At 34.4% G+C, this 27,531-nt stretch overlaps 2 protein-coding genes across 2 annotated transcripts; one reads left to right on the top strand and one right to left on the bottom strand.

The window, feature by feature from the left end:
- Positions 1-10,764: 10,764 nt before the first annotated feature.
- Positions 10,765-11,657, bottom strand: LOC127088291 (glutathione S-transferase F11). The gene is made up of 3 exons (XM_051029219.1): positions 11,459-11,657; positions 11,329-11,377; positions 10,765-11,244 (listed from the first exon to the last, which is right to left on the bottom strand). Exons 1-3 carry the CDS (start codon positions 11,603-11,605, stop codon positions 10,799-10,801), a joined length of 642 nt encoding a protein of 213 aa, XP_050885176.1. The 5' UTR covers positions 11,606-11,657; the 3' UTR covers positions 10,765-10,798.
- A 7,420-nt stretch (positions 11,658-19,077) lies between these two features.
- LOC127080400 (uncharacterized) lies at positions 19,078-19,773 on the top strand. The gene has a single exon (XM_051020720.1). The coding sequence runs from the start codon at positions 19,078-19,080 to the stop codon at positions 19,771-19,773; it is 696 nt and encodes a 231-aa protein (XP_050876677.1).
- The last annotated feature ends 7,758 nt before the right edge of the window (positions 19,774-27,531 follow it).

Here is a 27,531-nt window from a genome sequence, read left to right as displayed (position 1 = left end):
CTAGACATAGATTTAGATTTAACATTCATGTGAGTATCAAATCTTAATTCTTTGTATTGTTTGATAGGCTGAGAGATCTTCGATTAAACAATACGGTAGAACTCTCAACGGAAGTTTAGACATGAACCCTGTTGTGAGCGATATATGATGATATTGATGAATGTTTAGATTTATGCATAACTGGTAGGTAAATTACATGTTCGTATGATGGATGAAATTTAATACTGTAAATCTCTCAGATCTCTCCGAAGCTTTATTTATTTATTCATTCGTTTTATATAGCTTAACTTTAAATTCAAATTTTATAAACCCGAGTTTAAAATCGTAGAGACTGTTGAACAACAATAATATTGCACTAATCCCTGTGGAGACGATAAAAATCAAAATACTTACTTTTGCTTGCTGCTTTACCACAATCAAAAAACACCTTATACATTGCAACAAAATGGTCTTGCCGAAAGGAAGAATCGATCAATCATGAACATGGTAAGAAGAATGTTAAAAGGGAAGAACTTGTCGAAAGAGTTATGGGGAGAAACGGTATCCACATCTGCCTATTTGTTGAATAAGTGTCCAAAAAAGAAGCTTGAGAAGGTACCTCCAGAGGAAGCATGGTTTTACAATGTATCGACATGTTCTCGGGCAGCTTAGAAAGAAGCTGGATGATAAGGGAGAGTTAATGATACTTGTAGGGTATCACTCTAGCGGTGGTTACAAGTTTTTTGATGCAACAAATAGGAGGGTTGTGATCAGCCGAGTCGTCATTGTCGCAGAAATCAAGGAGCAACAACAACCTATAACCGATTATGTAAAAGCTGTAACCGATTACAACTTTGAAAATTCAGATTCTACAAAAATGGGAAGTGAATAAATGCTCGTTGCCGAAGCCCGAATTGAAGAAAATATGAGAAGATCAACAAGGAAAAGAGGTTTGCCTCAAAGAATCCAAGATTGTGAGCTATTACGAGACAACGAAGTCAACGATTATGGTGATTTCGTCCATTTTGTACCTAAGGCTAAATTCGAACCCGTTAAAACGGAAGAGGCTTAAAGTGATCCAAAGTGGATTTATGCTATGAAGAAGGAGCTGAAATATATTGAGAAGAAGAATACTTGGGAGTTGGTTGATCTACCAGACGGAAAGAAGCCAATTTATAGGAGATGGATGTTTAAAGTGAAGGTAAATCCCAAAGGTGAAATAATCAAGCATAAGGCTAAACTAGTTGTAAATGGATTCTTGCAAAGAGAAGGCATAGACTTTGAAGAGGTATTCACACCGGTTGTGAGGGTTAAAATCATTAGGCTAGTTATTGGTATTGCGAATAACAAAAATTGGCCCATCTACCAAATGAAAGTCAAATATGTATTTTTGAATAGACCGCTTGAAGAAGAGGTGTATGTAGAACAACCCCTGGTTTTGTTGCGAGAAACCAAGAGCTAAATTTCTACAAGTTGACGAAAGCGTTATATGGTTTGAAGTAATCTCCAAAAGCTTGAAACAAAAGAATAGATGATTTCCTAAAGGAGGTTGTCTTCAAAAAATGTGTATCCAAGCATGGAGTATATGTGAAGACGGATACAAGTGAAGGAGTGATTATCCTTTGTCTATATGTAAACGACTTGTTGATGACGAGCAACAACAAAAAGTGCACTTCTAAGTTCAAGAGTGAACTTATGAAAGAATTTGAGATGACTGACCATGGCCTCATGACATACTTCATTGACATTGGGTTCCACAAGTCCAAAAGGGAACTGCTCATGCAACAAAGAAGGTATGCACTTGAGATATTAAAGAAGTTTGAAATGGAGCAATGTAATCTTGCCATTACTCCGACTGAATCGGGGCTACAATTATCGAAGACTGAATATGAGCAAGATGTTAATCCAACTCAGTATAGGAGGCTGATTGAATCCTTGAATTATTTGTGCAATACGCAACTAGACTTGGCGTTTAATATCGGTATTGTGAGTAAATTCATGGGGAGACCGAAGGTGTCTTACTTGGCAGTATTTAAAAGGATCCTAAGATATGTCAAAGGTTTTGTTGTCTGCGGAAGTCTCTTTCCCACAACGAATACGAACAGGAAATGCATTTTGGTTGATTTTACCGATTCCAATTGGTGCAGAGATAAAGCTGATCGAAAGTCTACAACTAGATACATCTTTATCTTCCGTGGAACACCAATCTCTTGGTGTTCGAAGAAAGAACCGGTAGCTGCACTATCGTCTTGTGAGGTTGAGTAAATTACTACTTCTTTATGTACATGCTAAGCCGTGCGACTAATGAATCTATTGAAGGAGGTGAGCAACAATGAGGGTGAGGCTGCTATACTCCTGGTTGACCATGTTTCCACGATTAATCTTGCTAAAAACCCAATTGCACATGGGAGAGCAAGCTTATTGAGACGAGGTTTCACTAGTTGAGAGAACTTGTTAGTGAAGGAAAGTTAAGATTGAGATATTGTAGAAGTGAAGACCAATTGACTGATTTGTTGACTAAGGGAGTCACAAATGATGTGCTTAAGATGTTGAAGACGAACATTAACATAGAAGACTTGGAACACTTGAATTAAAGTGGTGTATTAAAATAAGTTTTGGTAACTCAAGGGCTATTGTAACACCCTTCTACCCAAACGACATATTTAAATAAATTATCAGAGTATAACATGTAGAAGAGTTTACATTTCTTACAACATAACACTTATCGCATCACAACATAAAACATATTATTTATTTTATTTAAAACTTCGCAGCGGACAATAACACAAATATTATCATTCATCATATAACAATTCATAATAATGTTTCAACATTATCTCAACAAAGCATCTCAACATGTTAGTCATCATAAACAACGTAAATAATAACCAATTATCTATCGAATCCCATAACCCCGGTGTCACATGACCAGAGCATTTGACTCGACTCTGTAGAATAACTCTACACTTATTCTTCAAACCTCAACAATAGCTACTCCTCTTTATCTGCACATTGCTCATCATAGATGAACATAAACACATGCAGAAGGGGTGAGAATTACATTATTAAATAATAATATAACGACAGAAATATAAACATAAATATATTTCACATATGCCAACACAGCTCATCATAATCATCATAATCAACATACTCATGAACATCAACAAAACAACATATCAAATGCAATGCACACACCCATGCATGACTCAACACGACTCGGTATACCCATTTTGTGACCAACTACAGGATCACCACTCCCAGATTCATCACCATAGAATCCGAGTTCCCCGCAAGGAACCAAGCCTCTCCACAAGCCCGGAGTCAACAACATCATTGGAACTCAGTCCGTTCATCACTAGGCATCGGCCTTTCATGAATGCATGCACACCAAACATGCATCATAATCAACATAGCAACAACAACATCATATAGTCATGTTATCATCATCATTAATAGCATGACATACAACTCAACAAAACAACAACAACATTACAACGATATCACATCTGGGAGTTTAAAACGCGAAAGCTGTCCGTCAAACTGATATGGCGAACGCCATTAGGCTAATGGCGAACGCCATTAGCGTTAAACGCTCTTATTCTGGAAAACTGTCCGTCAAACTGATATGGCGAACGCCATTAGGCTAATGGCGAACGCCATTAGCGTTAAACGCTCCTATTCTGGAAAAACTGTCTGTCAAACTGATATGGCGAACGCCGTTAGGCTAATGGTGAACGCCATTAGCGTTAAACGCTCTTATTCTGAAAAAAGGCCCAAATGGCGAGCGCCAAAGGCATAATGGCGAACGTCATTTGGCTGTTATGTGCATAAACAAGATTTTAAGCGCAGAAACAGTGGACGCGCGGCTTCTAAGCCTACAACCCAATATCAACATTTACAATCATACATACACAACATACTTCGATTACGATGTATATAACGCCACCATACTCACAGATCGGACAATTTCTCTCAAAAACCACAACTTTCCCAATCTCCCTAAATTCCCCAAATTTATCAACAACCCAATCCTATATCATGTAATTGCTCGCATATTATCGCTTAATAAGGTTCAGACCCCTTACCTCTTTGGATTGAAGGAAGCTCTGAGCAATCTTTGGTCTTTTCCTCTTCCTTCTCTTTCTCTTCAGCGCTTCTCCCTTTTCTGACTCTGAGGCAAAATACGTGAAAATGAAAACCTTCAGTTATCTCCTTTGGCCTCTTTTACCCAATTCCACTTTTACCCTTCCACTCTTCATATTCCAATTATATTATTTATTTAATTATTATTAAAATAAATAACATCTATAATAATAATAATAATTCCCAATATTATTTAATAATTCATTTTACCTTCAAATAATCATATTAAAATAATATTTAAATTAATCTAACAATATTCTGGGTGTTACAACTCTCCCCCACTTTAGAAGTTTTCGTCCTCGAAAACATACCTCAAGCAAATAGAGCCAGATACGACTCCTTCATCTGATCTTCACGCTCCCAAGTCAAGCTCTCACCAGCTGGACCTCCCCAAACAACTTTCACTAGAGCAATCTTCTTACCTCTCAGGGTCTTCTCTTCTCGGTCATCTATCCGAATTGGCAACACCTCAACGGTCAAATTATCCCTCACCTGGATATCATCCAACACAATGGAGTTCTACACCTCCTACCATACAATGCTTCATATGGAGCCATACCGATACTAGCATGAAAACTATTATTATAAGTAAACTCCACCAACGGCAAATAACTATCCCAAGAACCACTCTGCTCCAACACACAAGCTCTCAACAAATCCTCCAAGGATTGGATAGTTCTTTCAGTCTGACCATCAGTCTGAGGATGATAAGCTGAACTCAACCTCAACTTAGTCCCCAACGCTTTCTGCAAACTTTCCCAAAATCTAGAAGTAAATCTGGGATCTCTATCAGACACAATACTGGATGGAATACCATGCAGCCTCACTATCTCCTCAATATACAACTCTGCCAACTTCTCTAAAGAGTGATTAATCTTCATCGGCAAGAAATGCGCCGACTTAGTCAATCGATCCACAATCACCCAAATAGAATCATTACCTTTCACCGTCCTCGGCAATCCCGTCACAAAATCCATGGAAATGCTATCCCACTTCCATTCAGGAATCTTCAAAGGTTGCATCATACCTGTCGGTTTCTGATGTTCAATCTTTGACTTCTGACAAGTCAAACAGGCATACACAAACTTAGCAACATCTCTTTTCATACCAGCCCACCAAAACAACTTCTTCAAATCTTGATACATTTTAGTTGCACCTGGATGGATACTCAATCCACTCCTATGGCCCTCTTCAAGAATACTCTTTTTCAATTCAGACACCTCAGGAACACAAACTCTACCTTTAAATCGCAGGATGCCATTCTCATCAATCTCAAAATTACCACCATTACCCTGGTTAACCATAGTAATATGATCAACTAGAGCGACATCAACTTGCTGACCATTCCGAATATCTTCCAGAATTTCACTAGTCAACTTCAGCATACCCAACTTTACACTATCAGCGGAAACTTCACAACCCAAACTCATATCACGGAACTGTTCAATTAACTCAAGCTCCCGAACCATCATCATAGACATATGTAGAGACTTTCTACTCAGCGCATCTGCAACTACATTAGCCTTACCGGGATGATAACTCAATTCAAAGTCAAAATCCTTCAGTAATTCTAACCACCTTCTCTGCCTCATATTTAACTCTTTCTGATCAAACAGATACTTCAGACTCTTGTGATCACTGAACACTTCGAATCTGGAACCATACAGATAATGCCTCCACATTTTCAACACAAATACAACAGCTGCAAGTTCTAGATCATGCGTAGGATAATTCCTCTCATGAACTTTCAACTGTCTAGAAGCATAAGCTACAACTTTACCATTCTGCATCAAAACACCACCAAGACCCATCAAAGAAGCATCACAATAAACAACGAAGGACTCACCAGGATTAGGCAAGATCAACACTAGAGCACTGGTCAACCGCCTCTTCAACTCAACAAAACTCGCTTCACAAGCTGCATCCCACACATACACTTGACCCTTCTTAGTCAACTGCGTCAACGACAATGCCAACTTAGAGAAGCCCTCAATAAATCTGCGATAATAACCAGCTAACCCCAGAAAACTGCGTATCTCAGTAGCAGACTTCGGAGTCTCCCACTGTAATACAGCATCAACTTTAGCAGGATCAACAGAAATCCCACCACTCGAAATCACATGGCCAAGGAAACTCACTTCCTTCAACCAGAACTCACATTTAGATAACTTTGCATATAATTTCTTTTCTCTTAACACCTGCAAAACAATTCTCAGATGTCCTGTATGCTCTTCTTCCGTCTTAGAATATATCAATATATCATCTATGAACACCACAACAAAATTATCAAGGTACGGATGAAATATACGATTCATATATTCCATAAACACACCTAGAGCATTAGACACACCGAACGGCATCACAGTGTATTCATAATGACCATACCTCGTACGGAAAGCAGTCTTCGCAATATCATCTGACTTCACTCGGATCTGATGATAACCCGATCGCAAATCAATCTTACTGAAAACATGAGCTCCAACCAACTGGTCCATCAAATCATCAATCCTCGGCAATGGATACCGATTCTTGATAGTCACCTTATTCAACTGCCGATAATCGACACACAACCTCATCGTACCTTCTTTCTTCTTCACTAACAATACTGGTGCACCCCAAGGAGAAACACTTGGACGCACAAACTTCTTCTCAAGCAATTCTTCAAGTTGCTTCTTCAGTTCAACTAATTCAGTTGCCGACATTCTATAAGGAGACATCGACACTGGACTCGTACCTGGTACTAAGTCAATGGCAAATTCGACTTCACGTTCTGGAGGTAAATCACTTACATCCTCCGGAAACACATCCTGAAATTCACAGACAATAGGCAAATCTACACTCACCACTTTCTTATCCGCTTGCAGAGACGCGAATAAAGCGAATATCTGAGCTTCATCTTTCACAAAATCCCCCACCTGCCTAGCAGATAGAAATCTTGCCTCATCATTCTCACCAACTTTAGAAAACCGCACCGTCTTCCTATAGCAGTTGATAAACACGCCATAGAATTCTAGCCAATTCATTCCCAGAATAATATCAATTTGGTGCAAGGGTAAGCACACCAAATCAATCACGAACTCTCTCTCAAAGATCGTCAAATGACAACCTCGACAGACAACAGAAGTCTTCACAGAACCATTAGTAGGAGTATCTATCACCATACTTCCGCCTAGGGACGACATAATCACACCAATCCTGGTCGCACACTCATACGAAATAAACGAATGAGTAGCACCAGTGTCAACAATAGCAAGCAATTCAACATTATTAATCAAGCAAGTACCTTTAATCAGATTATCTTCTTTAGGAGCTTCAGCCCCTAAATATCGACAGTGTCATTTACACTAATCGACCAACAGGGAAAACATCACATTATGACTCGACTGGACTGACTATGCTCTGATACCACTAATGTAACACCCTTCTACCCAAACGACATATTTAAATAAATTATCAGAGTACAACATGTAGAAGAGTTTACATTTCTTACAACATAACACTTATCGCATCACAACATAAAACATATTATTTATTTTATTTAAAACTTCGCAGCGGACAATAACACAAATATTATCATTCATCATATAACAATTCATAATAATGTTTCAACATTATCTCAACAAAGCATCTCAACATGTTAGTCATCATAAACAACGTAAATAATAACCAATTATCTATCGAATCCCATAACCCCGGTGTCACATGACCAGAGCATTTGACTCGACTCTGTAGAATAACTCTACACTTATTCTTCAAACCTCAACAATAGCTACTCCTCTTTATCTGCACATTGCTCATCATAGATGAACATAAACACATGCAGAAGGGGTGAGAATTACATTATTAAATAATAATATAACGACAGAAATATAAACATAAATATATTTCACATATGCCAACACAGCTCATCATAATCATCATAATCAACATACTCATGAACATCAACAAAACAACATATCAAATGCAATGCACACACCCATGCATGACTCAACACGACTCGGTATACCCATTTTGTGACCAACTACAGGATCACCACTCCCAGATTCATCACCATAGAATCCGAGTTCCCCGCAAGGAACCAAGCCTCTCCACAAGCCCGGAGTCAACAACATCATTGGAACTCAGTCCGTTCATCACTAGGCATCGGCCTTTCATGAATGCATGCACACCAAACATGCATCATAATCAACATAGCAACAACAACATCATATAGTCATGTTATCATCATCATTAATAGCATGACATACAACTCAACAAAACAACAACAACATTACAACGATATCACATCTGGGAGTTTAAAACGCGAAAGCTGTCCGTCAAACTGATATGGCGAACGCCATTAGGCTAATGGCGAACGCCATTAGCGTTAAACGCTCTTATTCTGGAAAACTGTCCGTCAAACTGATATGGCGAACGCCATTAGGCTAATGGCGAACGCCATTAGCGTTAAACGCTCCTATTCTGGAAAAACTGTCTGTCAAACTGATATGGCGAACGCCGTTAGGCTAATGGTGAACGCCATTAGCGTTAAACGCTCTTATTCTGAAAAAAGGCCCAAATGGCGAGCGCCAAAGGCATAATGGCGAACGTCATTTGGCTGTTATGTGCATAAACAAGATTTTAAGCGCAGAAACAGTGGACGCGCGGCTTCTAAGCCTACAACCCAATATCAACATTTACAATCATACATACACAACATACTTCGATTACGATGTATATAACGCCACCATACTCACAGATCGGACAATTTCTCTCAAAAACCACAACTTTCCCAATCTCCCTAAATTCCCCAAATTTATCAACAACCCAATCCTATATCATGTAATTGCTCGCATATTATCGCTTAATAAGGTTCAGACCCCTTACCTCTTTGGATTGAAGGAAGCTCTGAGCAATCTTTGGTCTTTTCCTCTTCCTTCTCTTTCTCTTCAGCGCTTCTCCCTTTTCTGACTCTGAGGCAAAATACGTGAAAATGAAAACCTTCAGTTATCTCCTTTGGCCTCTTTTACCCAATTCCACTTTTACCCTTCCACTCTTCATATTCCAATTATATTATTTATTTAATTATTATTAAAATAAATAACATCTATAATAATAATAATAATTCCCAATATTATTTAATAATTCATTTTACCTTCAAATAATCATATTAAAATAATATTTAAATTAATCTAACAATATTCTGGGTGTTACAATAACCAGTTAACACGAGGGTGTAACTAGTTACAATAAGGCCAAAGTCACTTATGAGCTAAAGAATCAGGGAAAACCTTGTGGGTGTAACCGATTAACGTCTGCACATAACCGGTTACCACTGAAAGTGGTTTAATTTTTGTAGCAGCTGTAACTTGTTACAGGTTTAGTATAACCAGTTACAGGCACATGTTTTTCAGTTTTTTATTATTTGACTTATGTTATTTGAGTCCCAATTACTAAGTTGTAAAAATTATTTGTAGGCATCCTTATCAAAACTAATGAAAATATTGTCACTCACTCTCTCCCTCCCTCTACACACTCTAATTTTCTCCATCATTCACCAATCTCGTGGTTCCAAATTCCAATAATTTGACTCATCTTCAGTGGGTATTCATAAAAATATCCATAATGGGTAGGATAAAAACCTAAAAAAATGGGTACGACACGATCTCAGATAATTACCCATTTAAATAAGCGGGTATGAGTGCATATATGACCACCTTAGTACCCATCCCGTCCCGTATTGGCACAATACACACACACACACACACATATATATATATATATATATATATATATATATATATATATATTGATTTATATTATTATATAAAAGTAAATGTCTATCCATTTTTAAAAATACATCCATCCATGTTAAACCATTACATATTTAACATAAATGTTCGTTAATTTCATAATTCGATATTAAATATTTTGAAAACATATTAATGTTTTTAAAAACTTAAAATTATATGATATTTTATTTTTAATATATTTCTTTTTATTAGAAATACGGATAACGAGTATAAGTATGAGTACTTACATATTCATAGGATAAAAGTATAGGTGCTAGCATTCGTATTCAAACGGATATGGACTTGAGTGCGATTATTTTTAAGCGCGAATATGAGGATGAATACTATAGTACTCTACTCATTATCATTCTTAAGGATACCGATACACATTTAAATTGGAGTGTTCAACGTAATTTCTTTAGTACCCATGAATTTAATTTGTGAATTAGTATCTTTAGTGTAAATTGTATTAAATTTTTAATTTATTTTAAATAAAAAAATGACATTTAATCATAGTGTTTGATTGATTAAGGCTATTGGTACCAACTAAATTCAAGGATACAACTACAATTTTTTTTATAAATTTTAGTGGTCAATTAAATAAATTTGGAAACATGAGGAAACATTAGTGGTCAATAACAAACCTAAATCTTAATATTCTGACATACACTATATAATTTATTTGTGCATATATCTTCATGTTTTTCATCTTCTCTTTATTAATTATTTGCAATATTCTCTAATACGAAATCTCACACTTCATATATGGAAATTTTATTCTTCAATAATCATTAAGTGCTAAACATACATATGCATAGATAATTCTTCAACCAACCAAATGAAAAGAAAATCTAAACTTTAACTTTATTATTATATGAATAAGACAAAGATCTGCTTCTTACTTAACCAACCAAATTCTTCAATTTCTTCCAAGCTGGCCTACTTGAAATCTTCTTCCACCAAGCATTCACATTCTTCCTCTCACTAACCAAATGTCCCATTTTTGCTTCCTCTATAAGATGTCCAATTCCAGGAAGATGACTAAGATCAGCCAAACTGAAATTATCACCACCAAGATAAGTGCTTTTAGAGAGCCTACTTTCATACACATCAAACACTTTCTCTAACTTCTCTTCACAACTATGAACTAAACCTATGTCTCCAGGCTTTCCCATCCTTGGTAAGATTACAAGATTAAACATGATGTTGAAGCACAAATCATTGAAGTTGTGTGCTTCTACTTCAAGCCATTGGTCCACCACAGCTTTCTCTTCTAATGTTTTGCCAAGTAGGTCAGGTCCACGGTCCGCATATTTTTCTGCGTAGTACCTTACAATAGCCCTTGATTCTGCAAGAATAACAAGTCCATTAAAACAATGAAATAATGACAGTAATCAAGAAAGCAATCAAGTTCTTTTTGCTGTTTTCTCACCAAAGAGTCTCAAATCACCGTCCTCTATTACTGGAACTTGACCAAAAGGCTGCAAAAAATATAATAGCATTTATGAGTGTATATATATATATATACACACTTACGTTAATTTATTAACTATATATAGTACCTGGAGGAGAAGAAATTCAGGTTGCTTTTGTTCTCCTTTATCAAGATCAACATGGACAATTTCAAATTCTATCTCTTTTTCTATGAGGCAAGCCAGCACTCTCTGAGGACATGCTGCCCTTATTGAACCATAAACTTTAACCACCATGTTTACTTTGCTTTTGTTAATTGAAAAATGCTTTGAAATTTCTTATGTTTACATGCATGATATAATTGGGTGTTATATATAGATGAAACTAGCAACAAGTGCATGTTCTCTCACATGATGTTTATCGGTAGTATTACTTAACTGTCCAACCAAGAACTCTCTGTGGAACTAGCAAATTCGGGGGTTGACACGTGAATTTGTGTCTTCTTTGACTTTATTATAACTAGTGCCTTTTTGGAAAGTCATGCATATTGTTTGTGCCTATAATATTTTTAATGCTGAGATGTAATAGTTATTACATTTGTACTTTCACACTCATTATAGTTTTTATTATAGTCTTTAATATAAATTTAATTGAATAAAAATATTAATTATAATAAAATAAAGATATGTTAATTATTAGATTAAATTAAATTTAAATTTTTTGATTCATAGTAAATTTTTTTTTTAAAAAATACTCTTAGAGTAAATTGAATATCACTCATTATAGGATGAATTGCAAGAGAAGAAAAATATTGGTTTAAGGTTGACGTTCCTTATATAATTTTTTTTTTTATAATATTTTTGTTATTTTTATACAAGAAACAAATACATGCAAATTCATTAACAATATATTGCATTCATATGACTATACATACAACAAGATTTATTATGTGATCTTCACAAAGATTCAAAATGATACTCCCTCCGTCCCATATTATAAGCAAATTTCACCTTTTTAGATTCATTAAATAACTAATGTATCTAATCTATATATAGACTAGATACATTAATTATTTAATAAATTTAAAAAGGTGAAATTTGCTTATAATATGAGACAAAGGGAGTAGTGATGAAGAAATTTTATAATTAAATAATTTAAAATTAAGAACTAAAGAAAATGTTGTGTTGAAAATTGTGCATTGATTTTAACAAAAGTATAAAATTAATTTTTTAATTATTTTTTCCAATACAAACTTTTTTAAGGTGGATATCTTATCTTGTACCCCTAAAACACAAGTTATCATTATTCATATATATATATATATATATATATATATATATATATATATATATATATATATATATATATATATATATATATATATATATATATATATATATATATATATATATATCGACTATAATCATTTAAAATGTTGAATAAATAAAAGATGTGATCAATATAACGTCTTATTTTTTTTATGTGGTATGACTAAACCCGACTTTGCTATGATTTGACACGTTGTTGTTTGATTTATTTGGAGAGTTTGTAATGATGTCATTTTAACGGTATTTCAACAAATATAAAAGAGGTGGAAGAAAAATATATTTTTTGTTTTTTTAAATGATTTTTAGTTAATTATAAGTGATCTCATGCTCTTTCTCCGAGTAACTTTAAAATCCTATCATCTTTATTAATCAATAGTTGATAAAGTGTTTTGACTTGATTTTGAGGTTGAATGTGGCTTTTATGGTTTTCTTGTTATATTTGTGGTTTTGATTTATTGATAGTGGTTCCAGCGTACTGAACATTAACTCGATTCCTATGAGGTTGATTTTTAGTTGCTTGAACTTTTATTTGTGGAGTTTTTCTGACATGCTTTTTTTTTGTTTTGTTGGCGAGGGATTTTATTCCATTTTGTAGTTTTTTCTACTGTCTCTTTTCACACTTATTATATCATTTGCTACATTTCCTTTAAAGTTTGATGTACTCACCTTTTTATCTATATATTATTTTCCCATTACAAAATTGTCTTAAAATAGATATTAGGCTAAAGGATTACTCGAGTCCCTCAACTTAAAAATAATCATTTGAGTCCTTCAATTTTTCCAAAATATATTCTTTCGGTTCACTATATTAGTCAAAGTTAATGAACTAATCTATGTAGTTCTGATGGATAATCTAAAATAATTATAGAATTTTATATATAAAAAATAAAGCTTAAACACTAAGTTCAAAATTCATAAAATAAAAAAAATTCAAACCTAAACTTTTTAAAATCATAAACATAAACTCATAGTTCATAAAAATCCATAATTTGGATAGATGGTTTAAACAAATGAAGATGATATTTGCATTTCATGTGGTGTATGAATAAGTAATCAATGGAGTAGAATCAACACCTACAAAATTTTCATAGGCACATATGATACCTCACACAAATGTAAAGACAAAAGATAACAAAGATTTGTTCCCCATTCACCAATATGTTGATGTTAAGGTGTTTGAGAAGAATGTTGAATATGAAAATTCCAAGAGTGCATAAAATATCCTTGAGAAGAGCTATGAAGGTTGGACAAATGTAAAGAAAACGAAGTTTCAAGATTTGAGGAGACAATATGAGTTGATGAAAATGAAGAATGATGAGAAGGTAGATGACTACTTTCAAAGGTTGATAACTCTCACTAACTAAGTGAATAATTATGGTAATGTTATGACAAACTAGGTGTTGATAGAGAAAATATTGACAACATCGACCACAAAGTTTGATCATATTTTGGTAACAATTTAAGAAATAAAGGAACATAAAGATAGAAGACTTGAAGATAACTATTAAATCTTTTGAAAATCAAAGGTTATTAAAAGAAACAACAAAAAAGAAGAAGAACATACTCTTCTTGTTAGATTTAAGAAGAGTGAGGCTAACAAGAAGAAGTGGAAAAAATAAGAAGGGACAAACCAAGTAAAAGAGAAAATAAAAACTCGAAGACAAACTTGAAATCTCTCACAAGAGAAGATGAAAGAATGAGAAGAATCTAAGAAAGAAGAATCCTTCTTGCAAGAAGAATGTCAAGTGTTACAATTATGAGAAATTTGGACTTTATGATGATGAACGTTGGTCTGGAAAATTCAAGAAACATCAATTTGATTCAAAGAGAAATTGAAGCAAAATGCTAATGTATTTAGATGATCTAATGGGAATAGGCAGCTGCAACATTGAAATTGAAGCATTCAAAGATAATATGTAAGATAATTTTGATATAATATACCTAGGAAAACTCACCAATTTTCTAAAAATGGATTTTCTTGAGATATCATGAGAGTTAAACCTTCATCAAGTTTCCTATAGAGATGCTAAAAAAGTTTTAGATAGTTGACTACAGTTCTACAATGACTCTAGTAGAGGCAAGGACAAAGCTTATAGATGATATAGATGATGAAGTTTTGGATCCAACTATGTTCAAGAAACTAATTGGCTTATTAATATTCCTATGTCAAAGAAGACCATATATATGTTTCTTTGTTGGAATAGTAAGTAGATTCATGAGAAATCCATTGAAATCTCACCTCCTAGCTTCTAAAAGAGTATTGAAATAGATAAATGGAACTATCCATTATGGTATAATATTTTCTAAGTTCTCAATATCAACAAGCTAAAATTGGAAGGCTTTTGCTATGTTGGTGGGCATGGTAATAAAGTAGATAAAAGGAGCATAAGTGGATATGTGTTAACGTTTCAAGGATCACCAATCTCTTGGTGCTCTAATAAACAATTTGATATAGTCTATTAAAGATGGGAAACAAAGTATGGGGTATGATCTATAGCTGCTTGTGAGGAAAATTGATTGCAATCTCTCCCGAATGAGTTAAATATCAACACCAACATTGCAGTCAAGATAAAGACAAATAACAAGTCAACCATCAATCTTGCAAGAAATCCCACATGTCATGAGAAAACCAAACACAATGATACAATGTTTCATTATCTTAGAGATAACCTAAGTAAAAATAAGGTTATAGTGCATTATTGTCGTAATCAAGGTCGGTAGATTTGTTCTCCAAAGCTAAAAGAGACTAATTTCTAAAGTTTAGGAGAGAAAACAAATTTTTTACTTTGATTAATATATGTTTGAGAAGGAGTGTTGATAATTGTAATCATAATAATCAAAATTATTTGAGAAGCTTAACTAACTAGTTTAACACAATTGTTATTTTCTAAGTAACTTTATTAGTTTACTTGCTCATCAAGTAAACTAATTTGGTTGTGATAATCTTGATATAAAAATACATTACATATTGTATTAGTGATCATAAAACACAACACATTTATCTTACTAAGATGAATAACACTTTTACTATCAACAAATAACACATATTTGTCTTGAACAAATTTAAGCTTCTGCAAAAATTTCTTCAACCATAGTAACTCTTTACATGCTTCAGTAATTTCAATGAACTCAACCTCTGTAGTAAACAATGCTATAAACTTTTGCAATCTAGACTGGCAAGCCACAACTCCCCCTATAAATTTAATCATATAGTTCAAAATGGATTTTCTGGAATCAATGTCTCCAGCCATATCAAAGTCAGAGTACCCCACTAGAGTAGGCTTATCTCCTCCAAAGCAAAGCCTCATATAAGTAGTACCGCGAAGATACCTTAAAACCTATTTTATAGCATTCCAATGCTCTCTACCTGGATTTGACAAAATCGACTGACTGTACCAAAAACATGTCAAACGTCTCATATTCACTTGAAGGACTTTGATTAGTACTCAACTTGAAATGAGTAGCAAGAGGAATTCTTACCGCCTTAAAACTTTCCATTTTGAATATTTGCAGCAATCTTTCAATATAATGTTCTTGTGACATCCAAAGTTTCTTCTCCTTTTTGTTGCACATGATTCTAATGCCAAGAATCTATTTAGCTGCTCTCATGGCAAATGACTTGCCCAACTGCTTCTTTAACTTGTCAATGTTAGAAATATTTTTTTCCTACAATAAGTATATCACCAACATATAACAACAGGATAATGAATTCATCGTTAGAAAATTTTCTAACAAAGACACAATGATCTGAAGTAGTCTTCTAGTATCCTTGATTACACATAATAGACCTAAACTTCTTATACCATTGTCTTGGAGCTTCCTTCAACCCATATATAATCTTTCTCAATCTACACACATGATCTTCTATTGTCTTTAACTTTAAAACCATTAGGTTGTTTCCTGTATATCTCTTCCTCCAAATCACCATGAAGGAAAGCCTTCACATTTATTTTTTTAACCTCTAAATCAAAAGTTCCGGCTAAACTCAAGATATGTCTGATTGATGACATCTTTACAACAGGTGCGAAAATCTCATTAAAATCAACACTTTTTCTTTAACGAAAACCTTTCACCACTAATCTGGCTTTATACCTTGGAGAGTTAGAGTTACTTTCATGTTTACCTCTATAAATCCTCCCGTTTTCCAAATCCCTTTTGCCTTTAGGCAACTTCACTAAATCGTAAGTGTGATTATCATGCAATGATTTCATCTCATCATACACCGCGTTCAACCACTTTTGATTTTCATCACTTTCCATGACCTTTTGAAAACACTCGGGTTCACCCTCATCAGTCAATGTCACATACTCATTAGAATTATACCTTATAGAAGGTCGTCTCTTCCTGTTAGACCTCTTAAGTTGAACTTGAGATGATTATGGAGTTTCACCAAGATTTTCATCCTGTGATATACCATTCTCCTATTCATCATCATTAGTTGAAATATGATCTCTATTTGAGTTTTGGATCAAACCAATATATTTTAGTAATATAAAAATATATTGTACTAATATATTTTTTTAATCATTATATATTATATTATTTATTTTAGCTAGTATTTAAGTTTTTTTTAAAGTATAAGCTCCTTAAATTTAAAAAATATTAACCTAATTAAATCAAACAACTATGTTTTTCATTAACTTAGTTTAATTTATATTTTTTTAAGAACATGTCTCCGAAAGACTCAAGAGCGAAAGACAAATGATTCCTCCCTTCAAATATGTTGATCACCGTCAAATTAAATTCAACGATCACCCGCTAAATGTACTTTTCTTTATTCAATATATTTGAATCGGTCATATTTTATAAAAGCGAAAATATATTATTAAAATATTTAAATTTATTCTCACTCACTTTACTTTTCATTCTCTCTCTAAATTAAACGCTGAACTTATAATCTTGCAAGACACGCCTATCTCTATCACATCAAATCCACCAACCTAAAATTTCATCTCATTGTCTCACTAATTATTTCTAGTTCTCAAATAAAACAAGCTGAAGATAAATATAATATATTATAAAAGACTCACTTAAAATAAATCAATTGTTTTTCATTGATTCAAATTTATTATCCTAAAAATTAAATACCAAACCTTAATAATAAAAATGTACACCACAAAATTTAAAAAATAACTTTTGTTTCAAATGTAGCGGTGGTTGAAAATATTTCCACTAAATTGTTTCAAAAGTTTGAAAATTGAAACATCGCATAAATGTTGTGGTGGTTGTAACTCCCAATGCTGAGACACCCTCATGTTAGCTGCACTGCATCAAATAGTGTACTATGATACAACCTTATTTTCATGTCGTTTTAAGAATTGTGATTATATTCTTCAATATGAAAGATATATGAACCAGTTTTACATCTAAACATTAATTGTACTTCTCAATGTATATATATTATCACCCACCATTCGTTATTCAATTTCATCACGTAATTATCAACAATTGCAACTACTTAATGTGTTTTTGATTAGAGGTGGGAAAGCTATATTCTGTTCTTTCTCCTTCTATTTTTAAATTCGGTGCTATATATAGGTTTTGACTTATGACTGGATGATTTAAAATTTATTGCATAATTAACGTCAGTGTGATTTTTCATTTTTCAAAATTATTTTTTACATTAAAAATTTGGTTATTTTAATTACTGAACTGGTTTATAACATATGATACAATTAAATTATTGTGAACTTTTGTTTTTTATTTTTAATTAATTTTTATTTAAAAATTAAAATGGTTTAATTTTCAATTCATAAAACGGAGGTACTTGACCCTTAATTCATTCAATAGTGGATTATAGGTTATTATGAACCATATTTCCATTCAAAAGCTATGCAACCTCGACACTTTTCCATTTAAATATAATTAAAAATAATATTTTAACATTAAAATTCATAAATCCGCAAAAATCGTCCACAATAGTGTATGCTAAAAACCCGCAAATTAGGTATGTTCATGGGCACAAACAATTACCTACTAAAATAAGCGGGTATGAATGTGAGTACATGTACTTTAATATCCACCCCATCCCAGCACAATATATATTTATATATTTTTGTTTTTATTATCACACACACACGTATGCTTATAAGTCTTATTAAATACATCACTATTCAATTTGTATACATTTTAATATAAATGTGTGCTTAACATCCTTAAGTTTTTGAAATGTTGTTAAAAACTTAAAATGACATGATAAGTTAAAATCAATTGTTATTTTTTTATTATAAATGCGGGTAAACGAATGTGAGAATGGATACTTAGGTACCCATAGGGCACATATACGAGTACAAACGTTTCTGTCCATGCGGGTATGAGTTCGGGTGCGGAGAATTTTTTAAACCACGGATATGAGGATGAGTACTATAATACCTTATCCAAACACTGCCCATTGTCATCCGTAGACTTGACTATGAATTTTAATAAAATAACAATTTATTATGGTTGTATTAGTTAGTTATAGGAAGCTGAAATATGTTCCAGTTATTTACGATTTATCGCTAATGTTGATTTGTTCATTTAATGTGAGAGGCTTGAGTGTAAGGATAAAGAAAAATAAGGTGAGTGAGTTTATATTTACTAATGGTTTAAATTTTGTAGTTGTTCAAGAGAGCAATTTGTCAGAGGTTTATGAATTTCTCGTGTTCTCATTGTGGGGAAGTCCTCATTGTGATTGGAGTTTCATTTTGTTTGTGGGAAGTAGTAGAGGGTTTCCATCTATTTGGTGTAGTTCTAAGCATAAGTCATTTTTCTCTTTCCCAGGCCCTGGTTTTTTAGGAGTTTGTTTGGAATTGGGTGTTCATAAGGCTGTATGTTATGTTGTTAACGTATATTTTAAGTGTCTCGTGAATGACATAGAGGATATGTGGTTTGACCTTTGCTCCTGTAAAACCGAATGTGGTGGTGTCATTTGGTGTGTTATGGGTGATTTCAAGTTTGCCAACTATCCTAGCAAGCGGTTGAGGGGTCATAACTCATCTACTTCTCTTGGGAATATTGATTGTTCGGCCTCTAACTTTATCTCTCAGATGGAGTTAGTTGATCTACCCCTCTTAGGTAGAAAGTTCACATGGTTCCATCCAAGAGGTGACACATGTAATAGGTTGGATAAGATTTCAGTTTCTAATGGTTTGTGATATTTTTAGGGATCGATGTCTTAGTTGGCTCTTCCTAGTGATGTTTTTTTTTTATCATTGTATGATCATTCTCAAATATACTAATCAAATGTGAGGTCCTAAACCCTTTTAGTTTATCAAATCATTGGTTAGCTCACGATAAATTTTCAGAGGTTGTTTTCTAGTTGGTCTAGTTCTTTACTTTAAGATTCGAAGGCTTTTGTGTTGATGGAGAAGTTTAAAGTTTTGAAAGTGTTGTTAAAAAGCTAGAATAAGCAGGTGCTTGGTAATTTGGATTTTGAGATTGAGTCTTTAATAAAAGAAGTTGGGAGTGTGGATTTTTTATTTATCTAAGATCTTTATATGAGGAGGAGATTAAGCCTGATGTGGTAAGATTGCAGAACTTTAGTCTTTGTTAAAGATGAAAGATTCTCAAATATTCCAAAAATCCAAATCTTAATGGCTTAAGGCAAGTGATTCAAACTCTGATTTCTTTCATGCTTCAGTTAAGAGTAGGAGTAGGATGATTTTATTATTGCCTTGAAGGTTGGAGATGTTTGAGTGAAAGGAGTCTTTGAGATAAGGAAAGAAGTTTTCAACTATTTCTCAGAGATGTCTAAGAAGTCAAATTTTGACAGACCTCGTCTAGATGGTGTATTTATAGGAAAATTGGTTATGGGTTTCAAATGTCCTTTTGGACTGATCCTTGGGTTTGAAATTCTCTTCTCAAGGATCGATTTCCTAGGTTGTTCTCAATCACTGGCTTTTCTAGAGGAAGTTTCAGAAAGGTTGGTCATTGAGTTGATGGGAACCTTACTTGTGACTTTAGGTGGAGTAAGTATTTCTTTGTTCATGAGGAACACGTGATCAGTGATTTCCTTTTGATCATTCAAGGTCATGATTTTTATTTAGATAAAGATAAGTGGGTTTGGAAGTTTTCTAGAGACGGTAACTTCTCAATGTCATATGCTTACCACCGTCTTTTGGATTCTTCAAATGCACCAAATATTTCCTCATCCTATATGGCTTATTATCTCATTCTTATTTGGTGTAGATGGGTTCCTTCCAAGGTGTTACTTTTCTCTTGGAAGCTTCACCTAGATAGGTTTCCTTCTAGAGTTAACATGTTCAAAATAAAAGTGATAGCTGAAGCTATCCTTACTATATGTAGTCCTTTATGTGGTGATTCTCCTGAGTCGACTTCCCATCTATTTTTTACTTGTGATTCTGAGAGTAGTCTTTAGGATAGGAGTTTTAGCTATTTGGGGTTGCTAATAGTCTTTCCTAGGGATCATAGTCTTCTCTTTGAGTGTTTATTTTATTTAGGAGGTAGGGTGAATGCTAGAGAGAGGTTTACAATAATCTACCATGATGGGAGTTGAACCATCTGAAGGGCCAAAAATGAAAACGTGTTTTCGGCTATTATGAAAAACATGAAAGAAATGGAGGACAAAAGTATTTTTGGCTTGGAAATGGTTCTTGGGAAGATCAATTAAGAACTCTTGCATTTTGTCAGATTGACTTCAAAATCCTATCCTTTGGATTAATCAATAGCGGATCAAGATTTTGGTATGGTTTAGAGAGGTCATGATTATTTCTTCTCCTTTGGTGGTTTCTGATCCGAAGGTGGTGGTTTTGTTGGCTTGAGGTCTAGGCTGATCCTCCCCTTTGGGTTGAGCCTTTAATGATGGTGCTTGTTTTAGAGATTTTCCTTTTCATGGCTCGTTAGTCTTTGGTAGTGTAGTTGTTCTTTTTGCTTGCTGTCTCATTTATTTTGTATTTGCTAGTACTCCTTATGCCTTTTTTGTCTCGGTTGTACTTTGATCAAATTCTTTTTCTTATATTAATATTATTTTTTTTTTAAATAAATGACTCAAGGTGTATAGTATAAAACCCATAACTTTAAGGTAACTATAAGTATCAGATTTAGGATTAATAAAGAAGTCCGAGATTTTTCGATTCTTAATCCAAATAATTGTATATAAATAACACAGAGTTATTGAGACCATGTCGGAGTGCTACCAAAACTATAGTAAAATTGACACAATGTTTTTATAGTTTTTAACTATCTATGAAAAATTATTCTTATTTTGTCAAAATTTCGTAATAAGTTTCTTCTAACTCTTAAGAAAACGAGCAAGAATCTAACCGTTATTTGAACTTTTACGGACTCCGATTGTGGTCAAAATTTAAATAGGAGTTTTATATATAGTCTAGAATTAGAATTTGATCTCATTATATTTTTCTAGGCTAAGGAACATAGATGTATTCGAAACAAAAAATTATTCGAAATAAAAAATTTATTTAAAAATTATTTTTGCTTTAATTAAAAGATTAAGATATAAAATTTTCTATTTTCAAAAAAGTTATTCTTAATTGAATTAAGACTCGTCTGAAATCAAACGCGGGGCTGAATAACTTATGTGATATAAATTAGGAAAATATCATGATATATTTTTGTAAGTCATGATGACTTATGCTTGTGAGAGAGAGATCTAAGGGTTGGGGAGCAACCTTATCACCAACACTATTCCATCCAAAGGGGTGATAGCCCACCAATTTTTTTTTCTTTTACAGAGCTGAAGGTAATAATAGGTAAGTAACGTAATTAAATGCTATGAATTATGTAACATGCAAAACTTTTTTCTATACTTTCATTTGCTTACATACTGTTGCGATATAAATGTTGTAGCCGAATCACAAGTTGTTGGAATAAGTTTGATTGGTCATTGGCCATTGGCTGTGGTCCTTTTTTTATTCATTAATATGGTTTGTTCTAGTGTCGAATAGTGTCTTTATTCAACTTAGTACTTAACTCAGAAGTATCTTTATGCAAGTATTTAACTACAACCTTGACTATTACATATTTTAAGTCATAAAGATATTTTTAGTTAAATTTTAAATTCAAGATATTTGAAGTCATAAAGATATTTTTAGTTAAATTTTAAATTCAAGATATTTGAAGTCATAAAGAAATTTTTAGTTAAATTTTAAATTCAAGATATTTTTAATCATAAAGAAATTATAAGATGGTATGCTTAAAAATGGTTTTATTTAAATGATTGTAATCTAAGTTTTTTTTTTCAAGATTGATTGGAGTTAGTTATTTAGTTACTTTTTAGTTAGTGCCAGCTGTGATAAGTTAATCTTTTTTTTCTGTTTTGTCCTTGTAATCTTTTAGTATATATGGCTGTACAACATTGGTTCAGATAAGGAATAATGAGAAAATTCTATAATTACTTTTAATCCTTTTCTTCAATGAACCGTTTATCTCTCATTTACATGGTATCAGAGCAATAGGCTCTGGTGACCATTTTTCTTTCTTTTCTTCTTCGTCTTCTCCGATTGGCATCTTGCGCAAAGTTTGCACCTTCATCGGTTTTCTTCACCGATTTTCTTCACTGTTTCTCTGATTTCGCAACCTCTACGTTCTTCCTTCAATCGGATTCACCATGGATCACCAGAGCTTCTCTGATTTCGCAACCTCTACGTTCTTCCTTCAATCGGATTCACCATGGATCACCAGAGCTTCTCTGATTTCACGACGAACTCCGCGAACCCTTACTACCTTCATCCGAACGAAAGTCCGACGCTCATCCTTGTTGCTCCACCGTTGGACAACAAGAACTATCACATTTGGTCAAGATCGATGCACATCGCACTGATTTCCAAGAACAAAGAAAAATTCGTTGACGATACCTTTCCGAAACCACCAGTCTCCAATCCTCTCTATGCGCAATGGATTCGCTGCAATACAATGGTACTTTCTTGGATTCAGCGTTCAATTTCTGAACGATTGCAAAATCTGTCTTGTGGATTGATACAGCAGCTGGAGTTTGGAAGAATTTACGAATTAGGTTTTCACAGAGTGATATCTTTCGAATTTCGGATATCCAAGAAGATTTGTATCGATTCCGCCAAGGTACTCTCGATATCTCTGAATATTTCACGCAATTGAAAGTGTTTTGGGATGAATTGGAGAACTATCGTCCTCTCCCTTGCTGCACATGTGCTATCGCTTGCTCTTGTGGTGCAATTTCATCTGCACAAACATACCGGGAGCAGGATTACGTGATTAGGTTTTTGAAAGGCTTGAATGATCGGTTTTCTCACTCAAAGTCTCAAATCATGATGATGACACCTCTTTCTGACATTGACAAAGCTTTTTCTTTGGTCATTCAACAAGAACGTGAATTAAATTCTGCTACTCCTTTGGACTCTTCTGAAGCCATTGTCACTGCTTTTCATGCTAACACTCAAAATAAGGGTTCGGCAACAAACAAATGGAAAGGTTCTTCTTCCTCAACCAAAGGAGGCAACAGAGTCTGCACTCACTGTGGTCGAACAAACCACACTGTGGATACTTGTTTTGTGAAACATGGATATCCACTAGGATATCGAAATCGAACCAAGCCTGCATCTAATACTCAAGGTTCTTCATAATCTCATGCCAACACCATATCACACACTGCTGCTCAGTCTAAGGGAAATTCCACACCTATGTTTGGGTTTACTCAAGAGGAATTTCAGAGTCTCCGTGCTATACTTTAACAATCTCAACAATCTCAACCTATAACTACTGCTAATGCCATCACCACCTTACCCTTTGCTTCCACTTCCCAAGCTCTCCCTAACACTGGTAAGCATCCCAATCTTTGGATTTTAGATACTGGAGCAACATACCATATTTCTTTTCATCTAGATAATTTTACATCTTATCAATCCACCGTGCCAATATTTGTATCTTTGCCTAATGGTTCTCATCTTACAGCTTCTGTTTCTGGAACCATAGTCATATCACCATCTCTAACTCTTTACAATGTTCTATATATTCCCAACTTCCATGTCAATTTAATCTCAGTCACTAAATTGACAACTAATAATGAATGCTCTCTAAATTTTTCCTCAACTCTGTGTAATATTTTGTAGAACCATTCAAATCAAATGATTGGTACAACTAAATTGCATAGTGGCCTCTATGTCATGGATTCCAATGCTTTTCATAATTCTTGTAATTTTGTAGTTTCTAATTCTTTTGAGATGCGGCACCTAAGACTAGGTCACCTCTCTAATTCTGGTATGAAATATATGTCAAAACAGTTTCCTGTTATTCCTTGTAAAAATAATATGGATCCTTGTGATTCTTGTCATCTTGCAAAATTAAAGAAATTGCCCTTTTCTAACAACTTTACTAATACTCATGCCCCATTTGAATTACTACATGCTGACCTATGGGGTCCCTTGGCCACTGACTCAATTTTAGGCCATAGGTATTTTTTAACTCTTGTAGATGATTTTTCCAGATTTACATGGGTTATTTTTCTTAAAGCCAAGTCTGAAACCAAACAAAGTGTTATAAACTTTGTTGCCTTACTTGAAAACCAATTCAACACATCTCTAAAGTGTTTTAGGTCTGATAACGATTCAGAATTCTCCACTCTCAATTCCTTTTTCCTTTCCAAGGGAATTATCCACCAAAAATCCTGCGTTGAAACTCCCCAACAAAACGGGGTAGTTGAACGCAAACACCAACATATTCTGAATGTTGCACGAGCCATTACGTTTCACTCCAACATTCCCTTAAATCTATGGACTTTTAGCATACAACATGCAGTCCACCTCATCAATCGTATTCCCAGCCCTCTCCTCAATTACAAATCTCCCTATGAAATTCTATTCAAAACATTCCCTGTTCTGATTCATTTAAAGGTTTTCGGCTGTTCGTGTTATGCAACTACCTTGCAGGCCCATCGAACTAAGTTTGATGCTAGGGCTCGTAAATCCATATTTCTTGGGCACAAAGATGGTACCAAAGGGTACATCTTGTATGATCTGCAATCTCATGATTTATTTATTTCTAGACATGTGATTTTCTTTGAGAATTACTTTCCCTTCAAAAACAATATTTCCCAACCCAAACCTCCTGAACCTGACCCACAAGCTATGCCATATGACATAGACCATACTATACCTGTCACTTCTGCATCTTCTGTCCCAGTCCCCAATGACAACTCTACACCCAATGACAACTATACACCTCTCTTGGACTTGTCCAATCCACACCCTTCTGCTACATCAGCTGTCCCTAACCCTTCGTACCCTCATATCATTGACCATGAACCTCAAACTAGTTTATCTCCACAACATTTTTCATCTCCTTCAAATAATGCTTCCCCTGAACCTGTGCCCCCTACCAGAAAATCTACTAGAACAAAAAATCCCCCGCAATACCTTAAAGACTTCCATTGTAATATTCTTACTACATCTGGTACACATGAGGCACCAGCTAGTCACCATACCACACCCTATCCTATTTCCAAAAATCTATCTTATGATAGATGTTCTCCCTCTTACAAATCTTTATGTTGCTCTATCTCTTCTAATGTTGAACCAAAAACATACCTTCAAGCTTCCAAACATGATTGTTGGAGACAAGCAATGGATTCTGAAATTAAAGCTCTTCAGGATACCCAAACATGGACTATTGTGGATCTTCCTTTAGGAAAAACTCCAGTTGGTTGTAAATGGGTATACAAAGTAAAATACCATGCCAATGGATCTATTGAGCGCTACAAAGCTCGCTTGGTTGCCAAGGGTTATACTCAATTAGAAGGTGTAGATTATTTTGACACTTTTTCTCCTGTTGCTAAAATAACTACGGTTCGAGTTCTCTTGTCTCTTGCAGCTATAAAACATTGGCATCTGGAGAAATTGGACGTTAACAACGCCTTTCTCCATGGTGATTTACAAGAGGAAGTTTATATGTCTCCTCCTCCTGGCTATGATAATTTTGGATCTAATAAAGTTTGCAGGCTCAACAAATCTTTGTATGGACTAAAGTAGGCTAGTAGACAGTGGCATGCCAAATTATCTTCAGCCCTTCTTTCTTTGGGTTTCTCTCAGTCCGAGGCAGATCATTCGTTGTATACCAAGCAAACAAATCACAGTTTTACTGCTCTTTTGGTTTATGTTGACGATATTGTTTTGACAGGTGATTCTCCTTCAGAAATTGAATTTGTCAAGTCTTGTTTGCATCAGAAATTTCGCATCAAGAATCTTGGCAATCTGCGATATTTCCTTGGCCTGGAAATAACACGATCAACATCTGGTATATTCCTTAATCAAAGGAAATATGTGCTTGAACTGCTTGAAGATACATGCCTACTTGGTGCCAAACCTGTCTCGACGCCCATTGATCCACACTTGAATCTATCCTCCACTGACGGTGAACCATTGGAAGATCCCTCCACATACCGCAAGCTTGTTGGACGATTATTATATTTGACAAATACATGGCCTGATGTTTCTTTTGCAGTGCAGCACCTCAGCCAATATGTGGCTAACCCGCTGATCCCTCATTACCAAGCTGCTCTTCATGTTTTGCGGTACTTGAAAGGGTGTCCAACTCATGGAATATTTTTCTCCAGCACTAGCCCCTTAAAACTTCATGGTTTTGCTGACTCTGTTTGGGCACGCTGTCCATATACTAGGAAATCTGTGACAGGGTTTTGCATTTTGTTAGGTAATTCTCCCATTTCATGGCGCTCTAAGAAGCAGAATACTGTTTCCCGTTCTTCAACTGAAGCGGAGTACCGTGCTCTTGCATCTTTGACATGTGAGGTTCAATGGCTTTCTTACCTCTTTGCTGATTTTCAAATTATATTTCCTACTCCTGCATCCTTATACTGTGATAGCAAATCTGCCATCTATTTGGCACATAATCCTACATTTCACGAGCGCAGCAAGCACATTGAGATGGATTGCCACGTTATTCGCGAG

Source organism: Lathyrus oleraceus, chromosome 5 (genome assembly GCF_024323335.1).
Source record: "Lathyrus oleraceus cultivar Zhongwan6 chromosome 5, CAAS_Psat_ZW6_1.0, whole genome shotgun sequence".
Classification (NCBI taxonomy): domain Eukaryota; kingdom Viridiplantae; phylum Streptophyta; class Magnoliopsida; order Fabales; family Fabaceae; genus Lathyrus; species Lathyrus oleraceus.
The sequence above is the reverse complement of the archived record's forward strand: the minus strand, read 5'-3'. Positions and strand labels throughout refer to the sequence as shown.

Bases quoted from the DNA above. Each gene is read 5' to 3' on its own strand.
- LOC127080400 (XM_051020720.1), top strand. From the start codon at position 19,078: ATGGTTGTATTAGTTAGTTATAGGAAGCTGAAATATGTTCCAGTTATT.
- LOC127088291 (XM_051029219.1), bottom strand. From the start codon at position 11,605: ATGGTGGTTAAAGTTTATGGTTCAATAAGGGCAGCATGTCCTCAGAGA. The intron at 11,378-11,458 runs GTACTATATATA...TATTTTTTGCAG, and splicing joins CTGAATTTCTTCTCCTCCAG to CCTTTTGGTCAAGTTCCAGT. The intron at 11,245-11,328 runs GTGAGAAAACAG...TTATTCTTGCAG, and splicing joins CGGTGATTTGAGACTCTTTG to AATCAAGGGCTATTGTAAGG.